This window comes from Arachis hypogaea, chromosome 15, assembly GCF_003086295.3.
Source record: "Arachis hypogaea cultivar Tifrunner chromosome 15, arahy.Tifrunner.gnm2.J5K5, whole genome shotgun sequence".
NCBI lineage: Eukaryota > Viridiplantae > Streptophyta > Magnoliopsida > Fabales > Fabaceae > Arachis > Arachis hypogaea.
Genome location: NC_092050.1, coordinates 76,250,490 through 76,272,694, shown reverse-complemented (window position 1 = coordinate 76,272,694; position 22,205 = coordinate 76,250,490). Strand labels below are relative to the sequence as shown.

Here is a 22,205-nt window from a genome sequence, read left to right as displayed (position 1 = left end):
GGTAAAATAGATAGAAGAAATTGGATACCAAATTTTTTTATTCCATTATATATGGGTATAGATTTGATTAAGGAGTACTCTTCTATATGTAATTTTTTTTAAATATAAACAATAGACATCAGAAAAATATATAAATCGTGTATTGTAATTTAATTAATTGGTATAGATTTAATTAAGAGTACACGTTTATATGTAATTTTTTTAAGATAAATAATAGACATCAGAAATATTTAAACCGTGTATTGTAATTTAATTAATTTTGTTATAGAATATCAACAAATTATGTTTTTTTTTTTGAAACAAAGGAAGCTCAACACATTAAAGTGGAGCAAATAAAAGAAAAAAGAAGACACACAACTAGCTACCAACAAATAAACCAACCCCCTACTATCCCCAGTACTCTCATCCTCCCCCAGGATCACCACCACTCCATTCCGTGTAGCTCATCAACGTCCTTGTGTGTATGACCTCCAGGCTTGCTCTTGCATTCTTGAAGATTCGTGCATTCCGTTCCAACCAGATGTTCCAAATCACTGCAAAGAACACTGACATCCACATCTTCTTCCCCTGTTGTCTATTATGCATTCCATGCCAACTCTCAAACATTTCTTTAACAGTTCCGGGAATCACCCACTCCCTTCCTAGTAACCTCAGCCACTTGCACCACACCTGCCATGTTACCTCACACCTAAGGAATAAATGCTCAACAGATTCTAATTCCTTAGTACACAGTACACACATACTATCCCCCAGAATGTTGACTCCTAGTTTAGTCAGCCGCTCCTTGGTGTTAACTCTACCCACTAGCACAAACCACCCAAAGAGCTCAATTCTCGGAGGAACGAAACCTTTCCAAATTGAACTCGTGAAGCTATAACTCGTTATCTCAGCTGATAATGTCTCCGCTTGTATAGCCTGGATCACAGAACTAGTAGAGAAAATACCTTTATTTTCAAACTTCCACACCACATTGTCCTCCCTACCTGATGACAACCTCACTGGCCTTAACCTCTCATGCAGTTGATTGACAAGCTCCAGCTCCCATTGGAACAGTGCCCTCCTCCATTGAAAATTCCAAATCCAATCAAGCCCATCCCAAAAACCACACTCCCCGATGACAAGTCCTTGCTGACTGGAAATAGAGTAGAGTCTCGGATGACTTCCTTTCAGAGTACCACCTTGAACCCAGTTATCTTCCCAAAATCGAGTCTGCATACCATTGCCTACTTCCATTGCCAGTCCACTTACCACTTTATCACGAATCCGCGGTTCTTTTATATTCAGCTGACATATGTCCTTCCAAGGGCCACCCTTTACTGGTAAAGGCTGAGTTGCTAACATGACATCCGGGTTCAACTTATTACACGAACACACAATCTTCTTCCACAGCGGGCAATCCTCCTTTGAAAACCTCCACCACCACTTAAACAGAAGCGCTGTGTTTCTCAGCACTGCATCACCAACCCCCAATCCCCCAACCTTTTTTTGGAGCCTAAACTATCTCCCACTTTACCATAGGTATACCATAGTTCCCGTTCTCCCTGCACCACATAAAGTTCCGTTGTAAAGCAATCAGCTTGTCCGCTACCGCCTTCGGCATCTTGTATAGACTAAGGTAGTAGATGGGGAGACTATTCAGCACCGATTTGATAAGGACCAGCTTACCTGATTTATTCAAAACCTTGGCTTTCCACAAACTCAGCTTCTGTTCCACCTTATCAATGATTGGTTTCCAAGTCTTCACCAAGCGCGGATTCGCACCTAGAGAAACTCCCAAGTATCTAACCGGTAGAGAAGCTTGTTGGCATCCCAGCAGTCCACATGCCTGATCAATCCATCCTTGCTCACAGTTCACCGATATCAGATTCGATTTATCAAAGTTAATGCTCAGCCCAGACATCAACTCAAAGCACCGTAACAGTCTCTTATAGTTTACAATTGTTTCAGTCTCCGGCGGGCAGAATAAAATAGTGTCATCTGCAAATTGTAGGTGTGACAGTTCAATAAGATCTCCCCCTACCAGCAGTGGAGCAATGCGGCCATTCCTCACAGCCTCCCCCAACATCCTATGCAACACATCTACAACTAATACGAATAGCAATGGAGAAAGTGGGTCCCCTTGTCTTAGTCCCCTCTCCATCTTGAATGGCTTGGAAGGTGCCCCGTTTACCAAGACTGCCATGGTGGCCGTAGTAACACACTCCTTCACCCAGCTCCTCCATTTTTGGCCGAAGCCCATTTTCTGTAGCACAATGTCAACAAAATCCCATCTCACTCTGTCATAGGCCTTCTGAAAATCCAGTTTGATAATGACTGCTGACTTTTTCCGAGTCTTCAGCCAATGAACCGTCTCGCAGGCTATGAGTGCACCATCATGAATTTTTCTTCCCTTTACAAATGCAGTCTGAGTCTCTCCAACCAGTCCCGACATCACAGATCGCATCCTGTGCACCAACACTTTCGAAATCACTTTGTACACACACCCCACCATACTAATCGGCCTAAAATCCTTCACCTCCTTTGCACCTTCAAATTTGGAGCTAGTGTCACCCACGTTACATTGACATCCTTTGGCAATTTCGCACTTTGAAAGAACCCCATTACCGCAGCAGTGAATTCCGGCCCAATGTCATCCCAGCATTTCTTTATGAAGTTCATGTTAAACCCATCACTCCCTGGGGCCTTGGAAGATTCGCAGTCCCACACAGCCTCCTTAATTTCCTCATCCGTCGGCATCACTTCTAAAGCTTCAGCCTCATCCCTATGGATACACTTTACTAACCCATCTCTGATTCCAATCCTCGGAACATATTCCTGTCGATATAAATCCTTGTAGAACCCTCTAATCGCACCTTTTATTCTCGCCTGATTCCGCACAAGTCTTCCATGTAACATCAGAGCATCAATCCTGTTATTCCGTCTTCTGGCCGAAGCAATGTTATGAAAGTATCTGGTATTCCTATCCATGTTTGCAGCATGCTTAGACCGAGACATCTGTTTCCAGTGCATTTCCTTTCTAATATACCATTTTGAACAAAAGCTCACAAGCGCCTTCCTTCTAGCCTCCGTTGTACCATCATAAACTCCATCACTGACTGAATTGTCCAGCTTGGTGAGCTCCTCCTCAAACCTCATGAGTCTCTTATCCATGTCCCGGAAGTTATCCTTGTGCCATTGCCGCAGTTGTATTGCTAGAGCCCTCAGCTTGCACGGGAACTGCGTTTCTCCGAGGCTTCGCCACTCATCCTTCACCATTCTCAGAAATCCCTCATGCGTAAACCAGGCGTCTAAACTTCTGAATGGTCTAGGGGGCCCCGTTACTCTTGTTAGTTCCATGATCACTGGGCAGTGATCAGACAATCCCCTTGGGCCACCCTTAATCCTAATATCCGGAAACACCTCAGTCCATTCAACATTAACCATCACCCTATCAATCCGACTACAGGAATGCCCCCTAAACCATGTATACTTCCTATCAGTAAGAGGCAAATCTATCAACTGTATGTCTCGCACCCATTCCTTAAATTCCTCCGATGACGCCATCAAGCTAGTAGCTCCTTTACGATCCTCTACTTGTAAAATTTCATTAAAGTCTCCGAGAAAACAGAAAGGAATCTGACACAACCCCGCCACATAGCTCAGTTCTTCCCACACCCCCCTCTTTGCCTCCCTCCCATGCGCCCCGTACACCAAACAGAAAGCACATCGGAAGTTGGTCTTTGTTAAAACGCCTTCAACACACAGCCACCTCTCACCTTTATACCTTTGATCTACTTGAAACACTCCTTCATCCCAAATTAATAGCAGACCCCCCGCCATTCCTGCAGATTCCACAAACTCCCAACCAGCAGTACTAGATCCCCAAAGCCTTGCGACCTCATATTTAGTAATCACTTCTTTTTTTTGTTTCAAGCAATCCCAATATGTTCAAATTATATTTATTTTTCAAAGATTTCAGCATGCTTAATTTACCGTCCCCCCCTCCACCCCCTAATATTCCAACAGCTCACAATCATTTAAATAAAGATTTGCTCACCTTATTTTTATTTTTTGGTCGACTCCTTCTCGCCTTTTCCTTTTGCTTCGCCAGTTTTCTCTTAGCTGCTATTTCTTCATTTTGTGCTTGCAAAATCGCCATAATATCTTCTTCCTCATCGCATAAAACCGCTCCTGATTCCACAGCCAATGCCCAGGTTGCTTGATTCTCCTGGCGCTACTCTTCCTGTGTCCCCTCGCCTTCTAAATGGCTAACTGTGCCCAGCCTAGCCCCTGCTCCTGCCCCCCGGGCATTGCCACAGGCAGCCACCTCCGGGACGTCCCTCACTGCGTTTCCCTGTGCTCCCGAGGTACCATCCTTCCCCATTAGGCAGCTCAATCCCGCTTGGGATCCCTCATCGTGCAAGCCGGCCTCACTTATCCCATCCTGCGCCCCTTGCTCCTACCGGTGGACTGCCGCCCTGATTCCCGTCCCCTCCTGCGCAACCCTTCCCCCATCAAGCTCAACTCCCACCCCATCGATCGGTCCTCCGCCCCCACCATCTCCTCTAGTTCCGGGTTCTTATCCACCGACGGATCCCCGAGTTTAAACGGCAACCCTCTCGCCTCAGGATCCTTCTCCGCTGGTGAGCACCCCAGCCCTCGCACACCTTCCATCGGCGCCGCTTCAAACAGCTCCCGTGGATCCCTCCGGATCCTCAGGCCGCCCGACCCGTCGTGGCCTCCAATGGAAAGAAAACCATACGCCGTTTCAGTTAGGAGGCCATCCTGGCCCAGCCCAACAACAGGCTCCTTCTCAATACTCATGTCCCTTACGGTCAGCCTCCCCCCTCCGTTCTTAGTTGGTGTTGGGCCAATTGAATGCGAGCCCATACTGTTACAATACTCCAACCGTGTCCCAGCTTGGTCCCAATCCGGATGGGCAGCCCACTTTGCATGAACTCCTCCCACCCCTCCCCATACTTGCGTGACTGTATTCTCCGACTCCCCCTCATGAACTATCTCACATCCCTTCAAACCCGCTACTTCACCGTCCTTGGTACTAGCTGAATCCGGTACAACCGTATCCTTTTTGAATTTCAAAAAGGCAACGTCCACATCATTCAATAACACATCAGAGATTACTATTCTGTCCTCACCGTGCTCAGCCTCCATAGGCCTACCAGTAACCAGTTCCGCCGCCGGGTCCCAACTACCCTCCCCCTTCTTCATGGCCGTGCCAGCGGTGCCAGAAACTTCATTCTTCGCATAGACACTTCTGCTTCTCCCCATGCTGACCGCACCGCCCTCCTGTGGTTCTACCTCCTTCACAAAGATCTCAAACACCGTCTTCCCAACAACAATTTGCATCCATTCTCGGATTACATCGAATACCCCCGTCTCAACTTGAATCCTCCCTGCTTCAAACGATGCTCCTTCCCCCGTCATTACATCACACTGGACCACGTTGCCCCACTGCCCTCCTATTCTCTTGAACGTTTCCGGCGCCCACGCATGTAAAGGAATTCCGTAGCACTCCAGCCACGCTCGTCGAGTAATACACCGTTCCGATTCCTCCCAACGCGAGATCCTATGGAATACTTGCAACAAATTATCCATCTTGAATGTAAACACTCCCTCCGCATGCTGCACAGTATCAAATATTACCAGCACTTTGCACGGCCCGATCTCCCTAACATCCACAATGTTGGGCAGATTTTTAGACACCACCGTCTTCACTGATCTGAGGTCCACTGGGTGTAACGTGTGCCCCACTAAACTCCTCGCCAACCATTCCATATTTGCTTCGACTACCGGCACATCAATTCTTTTCACAGGTCCATTCCCATCTGTGGCATTCTTATGGTCTCGCACTGGCTGTTCCTTCATAGCTTTGGCCGCAGCCACCCCATTCCCCTGATAAGAATCCACTGCTTCACCGCCATTGGGACTTGTTATTTCCTTCCGCACTGTGCCACCCATCTGAAACTGTCTTCGATACTTAGCTTCCCCGACGGTAATTACCTTCCCCCGTAATCTCCACTGGTTCATTTCTACAATCGCCTTGAGAGCGCCCCCTTTTGTCGTGTACCGAACAAAGGCAAATAAATAGATCACACCACTCTTTCGTTTCCGGCCAAGATATATGTCGTTAATTCTTCCCGTCCAACAAAATAAGTGATACAGCTCCCTCCTTGAGATATCAGCCGGTAGATTATCCACAAACACAGAGAATGAATCATTTTCCAAACGATGATATGCCTCCCGATTCTAAATTCTAGGATCCTTTGGTGTTAACTGTACTCCTCTCGTACTACCCCTGGAGTACTCACCTCTCACAGCCTCTCTGCCTCCCATTTCAGTTATTGGCTATCAGCTAGGGTTTCCATAGTTGTGTTATCTTCTTCTCTATTGTACTGATTATTTTAAATGTAATGGACACCAGGAGCTTGTCCTTTATATCATTGTTTTGAGAAGGGAAATCCACCGAACGCAAACTCATTAAGAAGTGGACATCAAATCATGAATGTTTGAGCAAGAAAGGGCCCTGCAATATTCAACCAATTGCTTAATCAGTCTTTTCACGAGAGACAGACCTGCAGTGGCTATTTCCACAGAGACCCCGTGACCAATATCAACAAATTATGTTATTACTTGAAATAAAATGAATTAGTTTTAAACTCTGTCCTAGGTAAAAACAATTTAAAAAAAATTAAAAAATTAAATACGTAGTAACAGTTTTTTTTCATTAAAAGTGAAGTGGGTAAAACATTTTCTTGAAAAAAAAAAGAAAGAGGGTAAAATGGGAAGAAGGAATTGGATACCAAACTCCTATATCCTCATTAAAAAAAGAAAGAGGGTAAAATGGGAAGAAGGAATTGGATACCAAACTCCTATATCCTCATTATATATTGGTATAGAATTAAAAAAAGAAAGAGGGTAAAATGGGAAGAAGGAATTGGATACCAAACTCCTATATCCTCATTATATATTGGTATAGATAAATGACCACACACTATGTTAAAAGGAGGAGGAGGGATACATAATACATAAATGAAAATTCAAAACCCATCATTGAGTCAACATCAATGCATTAAGTAACAAAACTTCCAAAAATCAAAAGTTAAACCAGCCAGTGAAATTATCATAGAACTTACAGTTGATTTTGATGTATTATGGCAAGCATGACTAGCATCAAGCATCAGAAGCCAGGGCAAGCTCATCACTTTTTTCTCTGAATCAAGCCCAATAGAGAAAAGGAAAAAAATAAGGTATAAGAACAGAAATCATAAATAAGTACATACCAAAGCTTCAAGCTACAACTCAAATTATCATAAACAGCATGTTTAATTGAGAAGGAAACCAAGTCTATTTGCAATTTAATCCTGCCATTGGTTCTCTATCAGTGTCAATGGCATTCAATTTCTAATTTTCTAATAATGAAGGCAAGAAATGGTTTTCCTCAATTCTCATTTCATGTAACTGAAAAATAAAAAATTTAGAAAAGATTTTTTACAGTTTATTCATGTTCAATAGGTGACTGAAGGAGCTTGGAATGATTCCACTTAATTTGTTAAAATTGATGTCTCTGAAAAATAAGTTATGTCCAAAGCAAGTATTATTTAAGAGAGAAAAGAAATGGTTTCAAAAAGTCAACTTAAAATATTTTAAACCCCTATATTATAATCAAAAGACTGAACTGAGAAGCATGTTCATGCATGCACTTCATCAAATAAAAAAAAAGCAAGAATTATGACTAGCTTCAATTTCTAAATAAAAAAATTCATACCACTCCCTTGCACCATTATGGAACAATTAAGAATAATTCCTTGGTAAGCCAATTATAACTAAAATGTATTTCAAAAAGAAACAGCTAAAAATTTAAATTTCAGGGGAATAAGGTAAAGATTCACACAGTCTCTGAAGAGTTGTCCAGCTCTGAATAAAATTTGGTATAGTTCCAGAAAATTAATTATTACCTAGTCGACTGCAGTATAAGAGAGAAAGGAACACAGAAGCATTACATTATTGTTATCCAACAACAGTTTAGAGAAGTAAATGGAATAAGTGAAACAAATTACTTACACGTGATTCAATTTAGTGAGATTTGCAAATGTAGAAAGTAGATTCCCAGAAAAATGGTTGGAAGTAAGATGCCTACAGAAAAGTTGAAGTTTAGAATAGATAAATTCAACACTTAAGGTTTCTATAAAAACGCAAGCAACTAAAAGCAATTAGTGAACTTGGAAATAAATTTTGCATCAATGATTATCCAAACTGTTGCAAAGTAACCAAATCAAAGGCAAATGAGTTAAATTTTTGAAAAATCAGTCAATAAACAAATAATTATGCTGCTTGACTCTTACAAATGTAAATCCTAAATGCTAAACTAGCACTTCATGATCCGAAAACTCAAAACCATTTCTCAACAATTTAAATAACAAACTCAACCACAACAATTGCAAAATGGCAACTGAATATAAAGTTCTTACAGTCTTTCTTGGAGACAATGAGGGCTGTTTGGTGATAGTGACAAAGGAGGTGCTTGGTGATGGCGGTCTTCTTGGCCGCGGAGAGGTGCTTGGTGATGGCGAGGGCGTCTTGGACGATGGCGCTCTCTGCGACGGAGAAGAGCGCCGCGGTAGGGACTCGCGACTTGGCGACGAGGAACGCACCACCGCCGCGGATTGCGTAAGAAGGATGGCGGGGCAGGAGAAGGGCGCCGCGGATGGAGGAGGAGGTAGGGACACGCTATGGTCTATGACTATACGGATGGAGGGGGCGCTATGGAGAAGGACGGAGATTTGAGAACAGGGGTTAGGGACGGAGGGAGGCGCTGCGTGAGTGAGTCTCACTTAGGAGTTTTGTTATTAGGAGTATTAGGGATGTGATAAAAGATTAAAAGAATGAAAGCTTTTTGTTCATATACGAAGGAAAGCTTTTTTTTTGAACCTTTTGGCTACGCTTTTGAAGCGTGCCAAAAGATTTACAGGAAACGGCCACTCTTTTAAAATGTCCCTATAACAAAACCCTATCGCCACGCTTTGAAAACGTGCCTGTTTCTCTCTGTGGCTATGCTTTTTAAATGTGGCAAAAAAAAAGCGTCGCCAAATCTCGAATCAGTTGCCACCCTCATAAAAGCATGGTCGTTGACCTTTTTCGCCATGCTTTTAAAGCGTAACAAGAAAAAATGTGACCAAATCTCTATTTAATCGTCACACTAAAAAAATGTGGCCATTAACCACGCTTTTAAAGCGTCGCAAAAAAAGCGTGGCCATAGACCTTTTTTCTTGTAGTGACCAATTAACCTTCTTTGACCGGCGACTTTATTACTTAACATATATTGTCAAACAAGTACCAGAATAACAATAAGAAAAAAGAAAATAATTTATTATGATATAGGTTTAGATTAGGTAAATGGAGATCTAATTAATAACGAAGTACAAGTTTTTCAAACTCGAGTTCTCTACGAGATAAAATGGGTGATGCTAGGTAGCCAAAAAATAATTACAATATAGAAATATCACACAAAAATTCTCATTCTCTTGATAAGCAAGTGACATACACCTCCTTATCACTTATCCTCCTTATCACCTACTATTTTGCTACATGTTTGGAGTCATTAATGTTCTTTCCAAAATCAATTTCAGTTTCTCCTAAATCAAATCCCTAACATCTCTCAATCACATTATTATCCATTAAAATGCAATAATTCTCTGCAAAAATTATAAAAATTAAATTAAAAATTTTTAACAACTTCTACTATACAACTTATATTTTACATATAGACTATTAAAAAATAAAACATAAAATATAAACAAAATTTAAAAAATAAATTTTTAAAAATAATTATTAACTCGTTATATTAAAAATCAATAAATAAGCATACATATGAATATTAAATAAAAATATTAAAATAATTAAAATCATAACCTATTAGTGCACATATGAGATAATTTAAAAAATACAATAAGACGTATAGTTTAAAATTTGATAATATTAATTATAAAAATTTATTAATTATAGATATCATATAGGTATGAAATTATGAATGTTATGAGTACAAATTATGGATGTTATTAACATGAAATAATGGAAGTTATGTGTATGAATCTATGGATGTTATGAGTAAATTTATTAATTGAATAAATTAATTTAAGAATTTGATAGTTTTTTAAATTCAATTATGATAAAATTTAAAAACATCTGTGTTAACTTTATAATTACTTATGCAATAACTAAAAAATGATATGTATATGAATGTAATATCTAATAAACATGAATTTAATTTTTAGATGTTAGTTGTATGTAATTATGGATGTTATGTATATGAAGGTATGAATGTTATGCGTATGAATTTAGTTAGTACAATATAATTATAAATGCACATAAAAGCACAAAAAAAAATTAAATCAGTTTATTATCATACCTCATTAAAGCTAGTGTATTTTTTATATTCTCGAAAATTGGTTGACTGACAACAACCTCGTCAGGTGAGTCCGTCTGTTGTTCAAATTCTTCATCAGCACCTTCTACCATAGGTACCGTATTAAAGTCGAATTCAAATGCCATACTATTTGTAATGATAAATGCGATTTCTTGTAAAATTCTTTGGCTTATACACTATTGTGCTTGCAATAGTATTAGAATAATGATTTTTGAATGATCATAATTGAATTAATGGAAAGTATATATTACAAAGAATTAAGTGCAATTAAAATGTCTTAATGAAAATAAAGAATTAATGATTTTTTCGTATCTCCATTTATTGATGTTAAATGCCTTAAAGGAAACAAATAATCAAATGCAATTAACTCAATTAATATATATTATCATTACCGTCCATTATTATTATTATTATTATTATTATTATTATTATTAAATATAAAATTAAATTATAAAAAAAATTATTAAGTATTGACTACAAGAATACCTAATAGTAAAGAATATGATATTATAATTAATATGATTAATAAGTAGAGTTGATAAGAATATGATAAATGAAATGATAAGAGAGTGGGATAAAAAACAAAACTGTTATTAAGTAATGTAAATGAAGTAAATTTTAAAAAAATTTAGCTAATTATGATTGAAAATTTTTAGTTACCAAACTTTTTCCAGAGAAAATGATGTAAGGCAAGTGGATTGGTGAAGGATATAATTCAGGTAAAGAATGGATTTATTGTTGACAAAAGTTATGCTTTAATGGAGGAATATTAAATTAACTATAGAAGTAACTTGCAAAAAATAGAATGAATGAAACAAAGGAATAGAGTTGGAATTAAAGGAACTAATGTTGTGTGATAAAGAATTTGCTATGTGACTAAAAATATTAGCTAAAGATAATAAAAGATGTATTATGTATAAGTATACTTATACATGTGTCCATTCATTGGGAGTTAGTTATGAATAGAACTAAAAAGTTAAAAAACCTCACCAAAAAACTTATGCTATGTATATGAACTATCACGAATTATATATATATCAATGGTATAATAAGGCACAGCGAAGCATGTATTTCAATATTTACACTCTTTTCGAATATTAATTACTTGTCTCATTATTCGATCCATTATTCACAAATTGAATAAGATCGAGTTAGATTAAATTATCCTCCCTCTCTCTCTTTCTATAAAGAACTTTTTTTTTCATGATGATATATGAAAATTGATTCTTTTTTTTTTTTTTACTTTGTTGAAACTTGGTAACATCAGTATATAAAATCAATCCATAACAACAATAGCAGAATTATTTTAATGATTTGATGAATTTTAAGCACATTCTGGCTCAGTTTTACATAAGAAGTGCAAAAATTCTATTGGATCCATAAAACAAATAACTCGACCTAATAACTCATTACCCGAGAGACATGATATACTGAATATAGTAAAGCTAAAATTAAAATCACAGAAAGCTTATATTAGAGAGATAGAGTTCATTGGTACATGTCCTTTCTGCATCAGCATATGGCAAAATCATTTGATAATTGATAAATTAGTTAATTAGTGCGCATGATCTCTCTGCATAGCGCAAGCTTGCGGATTCGGCAATCCACAATCATCCAAGTCTTGTGATGCATTTTAATTTGTGTCTCGACAAAACCCTAAGTTCATCATGTTAATTAAGCTGCCTAGCTGCCTCACAATGGTACTTAATCTCATCATGTAATTAATTTTATACTTGGCCAAGCTTTTATGGCTTTAATTGATTATTTTAATTTCTATGCAGAGTGTAAAAAGTATGAGTTTAGTTATTTAAAAGAAATTTTGATACCACTGTTCAATAAGATTATACTAGTGAGTAACAACTAAGTCAAATTAATATCTTATTAAAGGTTTATATAACATTATTTACCTTACCAATGCATCCAAATTAAATCTAAAATTCATACTTTCATTAAATAATATGTTACAATATTTTCTGTCAGTTTTTCTTTTTAAAATAATATAAAAAACCTGCTTAATTTCGCACAGGAATTAAAAAAAAGAGCCACTTGAACTGTAGCCTATTAACATTTATTTTATGTTAATAGTACATATTTGTTAATAATGTGTTAATAAACTATTAAATGTCAAAATAAAAAAATCTTTACCAATAATTACTTTTCGCTTTAGACAAATTTAAACTTGTTAGAGCCAGTCGCATACAGGTGGTAGCTGTCTAAAATAATATTAATTACGCACTATGTATATATAGTGAGCTCATGACATAAACATAATATGTAACTGTGTAAAAGATGGTTCAAATAGAGATCCAAGAACAGTGAAACAAAAAACAAAGCAAAACAGGGGAAGCTTGTAATGCAAAGAAAGCTAACTAAGAGAATTGTATTGAAAAATCTGATTTACAATATTATGAGTATTCAGGCCTATATTTATGGCATTTTACACCGTCATTCATCAAAATGTAAAAAATTAATAGTCAAATATCAATTAATAAAAATTTAATAATATTTTTAATCAAATATATACAACTATAATATAAAATAATAAATGTACATAAGAAAAAGTTAAACAGATAAATTATCACTATAAAAAATAGAATATTTATAACAAAACTTTTGTATCAATTTAAAATTATTATAAAAAATTATTTTTTATACAAAAATTAGTGGTTCTTATAGAATAACAATATTTTGTAACAACAATATAATTTGTTACAGTTATTATATTTTATAACAATCTGATTTTTTCGTTACAAATTATGTTACCTTTTATAACGAATCAGTATTTTGTTTTAAAATTTTATAATATTTTATAATAAAAGATGAAGTTATTATAAAAGTTCAAAATATATTATAAGAAAATATTCATTTATTTCAAAAGCTTCAATTGTTTCAAAAAAAATTTGTAACTAAAATATATTTTATTTCAAAATGTTAACACTTTTATGTTGGAAAAATGTTTTTTATAAAAATTTTTTATGATAATTTTAATTTGTTTTAAAATTTTTGTTTTTCTAAAATATTGTGTGTGTTAATTAAATAAAATTTTTGAAAACTAAAAAATTAGATTTTAAATTTAAAAAATGTTAAAAATTATTTTAGAAATCTTTACTAAAAAATTGTCGTGTGCTCTTAACCTCTCTTTCACTTTGCATTCACTTTAGAAAATTTTTTTATAAAAGATAACTAAATCAAGTTTATGATAATTTAAATTTAAATTAATTAAGATTTTTATATAATTTTTATAATATTGAGTATTTTTTATCTTTAAAATAAAAAAATTTAGTAATTAAAAAATAATAAGAATTAGATAAATTAATTTGAATAATAGATTGAACATTTAATTTTATGAATAAAGAAAATTAATGAAATTATTTTTAATTTTAAATTAAAATATTTTTAAAACTAATTAGTAAATTAAAAATATATATTTATTTGATTTTAAACAAATTTTGTTATATCATATATATTTAATCTTAAATAGTTGAATATCTATCTTATCTCTTAATTTTATGAAAATTCTTAAATTAATTTTCAGGCCTGTTACACATATAAATCTTTTTGGCATACAAGTTCATACAAGTTGGTCCCAAATCAAACAAAAACAACCCTCACATTAACGTGCGTGTAAACACACGCTCTCTCAACCGTTCAATAGCGCACTATTATGAAAAACGCTTCTTCTTCTTCTTCCTCGGTCAAAATCCCAACCCTGATCCACTACCAAAAAGGCCTATGGTCATGGTAAAAAACTGTGACCATAGCTAGTAAAAAGGGTGACCATAGATCTTTGGTCACGGTTTTTCACCGTGGCTTATTCTAGCGTGACCAAAGGTCTATGGTCACGTTTTTTTTATCTCTAGTCACGGTTTCTATGGTCAAAGTTATAATTTTCAAATTTTGACACTTTAGGCCACGTTTTTTTACCGTGACCATAGGTTAATCTATAGTCACGTGTGAAAACTGTGACCATAGCCTTATCTATGGTCACGGTACCCCTCCTTAAAACCGTGACCATAGCCTTATCTATGGTCATCCCTCTTTAAAACTGTGACCATAGCCTTATCTATGGTTACCCTTCCTTAAACCGTGACCATAGACCCTTATCTATGGTCACCCCTCCTTAAATCATGACCATAGCCTTATCTGTGGTCACGGTTTTTGTTGTGACCATAGCCTCTATGGTCACGCCTCCTTAAACTGTGACCATAACTTATTTATGGTCAGCTTACCTAAAAACCGTGACCATAGCCTGTTTTGTTTTATGAGATTTAAGTTTTTTTAAAGCATAATGACATCCCAAAATGATGATAATCACAAAATAAATCTAAAAATATGAAATTCAAGAAAATCTAAAATCACAAACAATGCTCGAAATCTCTAAAAACACTGTCAAAATAGTTGCAAAAACTCAAGAAAATCTACAAGAGAAGTTCAAATTCTCCATCGAGAAATATAGAAACAAAAGAAGAAAGATTATTCAAGGTACTGTTCACTAATCGTCCAGTTTTTTCACTTTTCTTTTTCTTATATCGCTCGCGAAATACTAGATAGTCATATTTCTATTTATTTAGTAGATTCATTATGTGTTCTTGCTTTAAAGTACACATTACTATTCTCATCATACTGTTCAATTGGTGATAACTGTTTTACGTACTATTTTGCGTATAGTACAAAATATTGTTCTTGTGCTTCTGGTGTCATTTTATTCATGTTTGATTGAGTTGAATATCATTTTCAACTCATATTATATCATGTAATTAAAAAATAATAGAGGTGTATATGGCTTCTATTTCGATGTATTTCAAGTGAATTCACGTGTAATTGGTGCTATTGTCCTATCCTTGTTCTAACTAAAAATAGAATATTGTTCTTGTGCTTCTGGTGTCATTTTATACATGTTTGATTGAGTTGAATATTATTTTGAACTCATATAATTTTATGTAATCAAAAAATAATAGAGGTGTATATGGCTCGTATTTTAGTATATATCTGATCAATTGAAGTGCACTTGGTGCTATTGTTATCTATTAACGTTATTTTTTATTCGTTACAGAAAAAATGGCAAGCAAGAACCCTGCACCAAAATATAATGTAAGCACATATATCTTAGACCAAATCAATTTTTCCTTGTATAAATATAGTTTATCTAGATGATTCTCATTTGTTTACAGAAAACTCAGATGCTTCACAAGACTCCTTCATGATAAATTCAAAAACATGAGTCATAAAAAGAAATCCATTATCAGGGAATTAGGATTTGGTGGTTTGATGCACATCCCTCCGATGAATGTGCTGCATAAGAACTTGAAAGAGTTGGCATATTCCTTAGATCTGATAAAAAACACATTGGACACTCGGTACGGTGTATTGAACATCACCCAGGAAAATATAGGAGTTGTCTGATGCACCACTATTTCGTGGTATATTTTATACTTAATTTGAGTGAATTTTATCCATTACTCGCACATTTATTCAATGAAATAGCATGGTTTCATGACTTTATCCTAATTTGTGCTTAAGTGTGAAAATATGCTTTTTAAGCCTTTAATTGGTTAATTTTAATTCACCTTTGATTCTACTAGATGCCTTGATGTGTTTGTTAGCGATTTCAGGTTGGAAAGGCTAGGAATGGGTTAAAGGAATGAAGAGAAAAGCATGCAAAGTGGAGAAATCATGGAAAATCAAAGATTTGGGATGCATTCATCGACGCGCATGCGTGGAACGACGCGTACGCGTGAATATGAAGTCGCCAAGTGACGCGTACGCGTGACATGACGCGTACGCGTGACATGACGCGTACGCGTGACATGACGCGTACGCGTGGAAAGCAAAAATGCCAAGCGACGCGTACGCGTGACCCACACGTACGCGTCGTTGCTCACACGTGACCTAATTAAAGTAAAAATGCTTGGGGCAATTTCTGAGCTGCCCAGGCCCAAATCCAACTCAATTCAGAGCCTATTACATGCAGAAATCAAGATGAGTGAAAGGGGGGAGCACATAGTTGAGTTTTGAAGATGATTTAGTTAGTTTCTAGAGAAAGAAGCTCTCTCTTCTCTCTAGAATTAAGTTACATGTAGATTAGGATTTCTTAGATCTAGGTTTAATTCATGCTTTGATTTACTTTTCCTTTTCAATTTCTTGTTCTTCTACCTTTGCTTCTCTAGTTTAGTACTTTACTTTTCGTATTTGTTTACCTTGTTGTCGATGCACTCTTGTTTCTTCTATTTCTCTTTAATGCAATTATGTTTCATGTTCCTTTATTGTTGATTTAAGTTGTTGTTGTTAATTCCTTGCAATTGGTAGTTATAGATCTATATTTCTTGCAATTTTCTCTTGCTTTCCTTTTATGCCTTCCAGTGTTTGATTGAATGCTTGGAAGGACGTTAGAGTAGATTTTTGTGTTCTTGGCTTTGGATGGTAACTTAGGTGAAATTGAGTTGCTAATGTCCAAGTCTTGATAATTGGTGTCCATTGACTCTAGCCTTCCACTAAGTTAATTAGTGAGATGGTTAGGACTTATGGATTAGGATTGGTGTAGCTCATTTGACTTTCCTCCATTCGTTTGAGGATGACTTAATGAGATTGATCCTTGCGATTATCATGTTGTGGTTAGTAACAAGGATAAAGATCCTTAACCATCAACCCTTGCCAAGACCTTTTTGTCATTTGAGTTTTCTTTACTTTCTTGCAATTTACTTTTCATGTCCCTTATTCAAAACCCCAAAATATACATCTTATAACCAATAACAAGAATACTTCCCTGCAATTCCTTTGAGAGACGACCTGAGGTTTGAATACTTCGGTTATTTTTATTGGGGTTTGTTACTTGTGACAACCAAATTTTTGCATGAAAGGATTGTTTGTTGGTTTAGAACTATACTTGCAATGAGAATTTATTTGTGAAATTCTATACCAATCAAAAATCTATTCATCACTGCCCTTGGCTTGAATGCATTTGGTAAACGATTACATAAACTGTTATACTTGCATTTTTTGAAATCTATTCTGTTAATTATTTCGGTGTATGTTTACATTATATCTATGTTATTGAAACATTTTTGCTGCTTTTGTAGGGCCGCTCTTTACAAGAAAATTTAAATTTCAAGAGCTTACTGAAGAGGACAAGAAAGTTTATAGAACCTTCCCAGGCAAAACTTTGAAGCAATTGAAAGACTCGATGATGGAGATCAGTGTTGACGGGTACGAAGATTGGTTTAAGTTAAGAGGACATTCATCCTCTACATTCAAATGTCGGTCTTGTTGCCGACAACCATAAACAAGGTTTCTCTCGTTCACATACCGCCGATTTTTCATGTGGACACCATACGTGAATGGAATTGGGGTGGTCATATCCTCAACTTCCTCATCAAGGACATAAGTGAGCACATATTAAAAAAGACAAAATTCGTTGATGGCTGCCTCTATGCTCTCATGATTGTATACTTTCATGAATCCACACACAAAAACAAGTTAGTGGATACAATTCCTGGACCACCCTGATTGCAGCACTGGACTAAGGAATTGCTGGTTCAGAGGATAGAAGCTGAGATTAAGGATCATAAGGTAACTCAAAAAAAATCCTTTCTTTAATTTTAGTGTATTTGTTTTATATATATGACGTAAACTAATGTTTTACCTATTTTAGGGCATCGTCAAGAGAGCACCACTGAAAAATTGACAAAAATGAAGAAGGAATAAAAGAAGGCGAAAAAGAAGAAGAAAAAAAAGAAGAAGGAGATTTCTTCAGAAAGTGATAGTGGTACTGACTTTGAGTCTGATTCTGAAAAAGACTTAGAGGAGGCAACAAAAACAAGAAAAGAACCAACAAGAAAGGTAAAAAAGTCAGTATTATTTTTCGTTGTATTTTGTCATTTTTACCGTGTTTATTGCCTGATGATTGTTTGTTGTCCAAGATGCAATTCAAAAAGAGGAAGCACATTGTTCAGGATTCATCTTTAAAAAATCTAACTGAATTTAATGATGAGTAAGATTCAGAAATTATCATTGGAATGCTATATTTTCTGTTTATATAAAAATTTTATTTATTAACAGAATGTTTCTAAATTAATTGTCAGAAGTAAAGAATTTGAGCATATAACTAAAGGAAGATTGAAGAAAAAAGTTCATAGTCCTGCAAAAAAATATGCATTGCTTTTGGGGTTATTTTATCAATTTTGTTGTATTTATTTGCTTGATGATTCTTTGTTTTCCAAAAAAAGAAAGCACGTTATTGAGGATTCATCTTCTGAAAAAGAAACTGAATTTGATCATGAGTAAGATACATTGTAATGCTATCTTTTGTTTTTCATCAAAATTTTATTTGTTAACATAATCTTTTACATGTACTGTTAAAACTGAACAAATACAACAATTAAGAGGAACAAAAAAGAAGAAAATAAATGATAAGCCATGCACAAAGGTATGTTTGCTTTTTGGTGTATTTTGGCAATTTTATTGTGTTTTTGTTGCCTGATGATTGTTTCGTTTCTCATGATGCAGGAAAAAACTCCAGATATACCAGAAGGTAGACTCCACTCTGCAGAAGCTCACTATGATTCTTCACAAATGTAAGATTCAATATGTAAAATCCTTTCTTTAATAAAATTACCTAAATCCTGATATAATTAATTACTCTAGTTTTACTGAATAATGTTTATTTTGTCATTAGAATGATAGATGTAAACTTGGCAAATGAAAATGGTCCTGTGTTTCAAATACAGACAAAGTAGAGTAGTGTAAATAAGCCAAGTGATAACATGTAATTTTTGTTTCTCTTGCCATATCCTTAATTCTTGTGTTACCATATTCTTCTTCTGATTCCATATATATTTTTTTTAGAAAAAAAAGCCCTTTAATACTTTATTCAAGAAAAAAAAGGCAAGAAAAAAAGAAAAAATTGCAACTATGTACGTTTGATGAGCGGATATTTTATACGCTTTTTGGGGGTAATTTCATGTAGTTTTTAGCAAGTTTTAGTTAGTTTTTAGTATATTTTTATTAGTTTCTAGGCAAAATTCATATTTATGGACTTTACTATAAGTTTGTGTGTTTTTCTGTGATTTCAGGTATTTTCTGGCTGAAATTGAGGGAGCTGAGCAAAAATCTGATTCAGACTGAAAAAGGACTGCAGATGTTGTTAGATTCTGACCTCCCTGCACTCGAAATGGATTTTTTGGAGCTACAGGAGTCCAAATGGCATGCTCTCAATTGCGTTGGAAAGTAGACATCCAGGTCTTTCCAGCAATATATAATCGTCCATACTTTGCTCAAGGATAAACGACGTAAACTGGCTTTCAACACCAGTTCCATGTTGCATTCTAACGTTAAACGCCAGAAACAGGTTACAAGTTGGAGTTAAACGCCAGAAATAGGTTACAACCTGGCGTTTAACTCTAGAAATAGCCTAGGCATGTGTAAAGCTCAAGTCTCAGCCCCAGCACACACCAGGTGGGCCCCAGAAGTGGATTTCTGCACTATCTATCTTAGTTTACTCATTTTCTGTAAACCTAGGTTACTAGTTTAGTATTTAAACAACTTTTAGAGATTTATTTTGTACCTCATGACATTTTAGATCTGAACTTTGTACTCTTTGACGGCATGAGTCTCTAAACTCCATTGTTGGGGGTGAGGAGCTCTGCTATGTCCCGATGAATTAATGCAATTATTTCTGTTTTCTATTCAAACACGCTTGTCTCTATCTAAGATGTTCATTCGCACTTCAATATGATGGATGTGATGATCCGTGACACTCATCACCATTCTCAACCTATGAACGTGTGCCTGACAACCCACTTCCGTTCTACCTTCGATTGAATGAGTATCTCTTGGATTCCTTAATCAGAATCTTCGTGGTATAAGCTAGAATCCATTGGCAGCCTTCTTGAGAATCCGGAAAGTCTAAACCTTGTCTGTGGTTTTCTGAGTAGGATTCAGGGATTGAATGACTGTGACAAGCTTCAAACTCACAAGGGTTGGGCATAGTGACAGACGCAAAAGGATTAATGGTTTCCAGCATGAGTGAGAACCGACAGATGATTAGCCGTGCGGTGACAGCGCACCTGGACCATTTTCACTAAGAGGACGGATGGTAGCCATTGACAACGATGATCCACCAACACACAGCTTGCCATAGGAGGAACCTTGCATGCGTGAAGAAGAAGACAGGGGGAAAGCAGAGATTCAGAAGACAAAGCATCTCCAAAACTCCAACATATTCTCCAATACTGCATAACAAGTATTTAATTCATGCTCTTTTATTTTTCGTAATCCAAACTGATAATTATAATTGATATCCTAACTAAGAATTACAAGATAACCATAGATTGCTTCAAGCCAACAATCTCCGTGGGATTCGACCCTTACTCACGTAAGGTATTACTTGGACGACCCAGTGCACTTGCTGGTTAGTGGTACGAGTTGTGAAAAGTGTGATTTACAATTCGTGCACCAAGTTTTTGGCGCCGTTGCCGGGGATTGTTCGAGTTTGAACAACTGACGGTTTATTTTGTTGCTTAGATTAGGAAAATTTTTTTTTTGGTTTAGAGTCTTCTATTATTATTTTTGGTTGAAATTTTTTTTAAATCCTTATTTTCTCTTTTTAAATTTTTCAAAAATTTTATAAACAGATAATTGAGTTTTTCTGTTTGAGTTTAGTTTCGTATTCTAAGTTTGGTGTCAATTGCATGTATTTAATTTCTTTTAAATTTTCGAATTTGTGTTCATTGTTCTTTCTTAATCTTCAAGTTGTTCTTGTTTATTTTCCTTGTTTGATCTTTAGTTTTTCTTATTTTGTGATTTTTCTTGTCTTTCTTGTCATTTTCGAATTATTAGTATTCAAAAAATAAATAAATAAATAAAATATTTTATACATTAAATACCTTATTAAAACACGTTAAATTTATAGCTCAATTGGCTAAAGCGTTGTGCTTATGTTCTTGGTAATTGGCTATCTTCTTTTTAAAACTTTTTTTTAAAAAAATAATTTTTCTTTGATTAAATCTTGTGCCAAACTTTAAGTTTGGTGTTCTCTTGTTAATTTTTCTTGAGTTTTCGAAAATTTTATTTTGGTTTTCTAAAAATTTTAAGTTTGGTGTTCTTTTTTTAAGTTCTTGAGTCCTTTGAGTCTTTGAATTTCTGTTCTTCGTGTTCTTGTGAATCTTCAAGGTGTTCTTGAGTCTTTCTTGTATTTTGATCTTAAAATTTTTATGTTTGGTGTTCCTTGGTGTTTTCCCTCCAAAATTTTTGAAAATAAGGAGCATTGGATCTAAAAAAATTTAAGTTTTGTGTCTTTTTATTGTTTTTCTCTTTCCTCATTGAATTCAAAAATATCTTTTTCCCTTATTTTAATTGATTTTTTGAAAATCACCTTTAAAAATTCAGATTTTTATTTTAAAAATCAAATCTTTTCAAAATTCAAAATCTTATTCAAAAATCATATTCAAAAATTTTCAAATCTTTTCAATTAACTAGTCAATTCAACATTCAAATTTCTTTTTATTTTCTTTTCCTTTTAATTTTCGAAATCCATATTTTATTTTCTAATTATTTCACTTTATTTTATTTCATTTTTTTGGATATTTTTAATTAAAAAAAACTTTATAAAAATATATTTTACTTGCAATTCACATCATCTCCCTTTCTCCATCATGGATCTAAGTGGAAATGAACAGTCCAGAAGGACTCTGGGGTCATATGCTAACCCCACTACTGCTGCATATGGGAGTAGTATTTGTATACCCTCCATCAAAGCAGGCAGTTTTGAGCTAAATCCTCAGCTCAT

At 35.3% G+C, this 22,205-nt stretch overlaps 1 protein-coding gene across 1 annotated transcript; it reads right to left on the bottom strand.

The window, feature by feature from the left end:
- Window positions 1–2,511: 2,511 nt before the first annotated feature.
- LOC140179240 (uncharacterized) lies at window positions 2,512–3,819 on the bottom strand. Its single transcript, XM_072217913.1, has one exon. It carries the CDS (start codon window positions 3,817–3,819, stop codon window positions 2,512–2,514), a length of 1,308 nt encoding a protein of 435 aa, XP_072074014.1.
- Window positions 3,820–22,205: the final 18,386 nt, after the last annotated feature.

Bases quoted from the DNA above. Each gene is read 5' to 3' on its own strand.
- LOC140179240 (XM_072217913.1), bottom strand. From the start codon at position 3,819: ATGGCGGGGGGTCTGCTATTAATTTGGGATGAAGGAGTGTTTCAAGTA.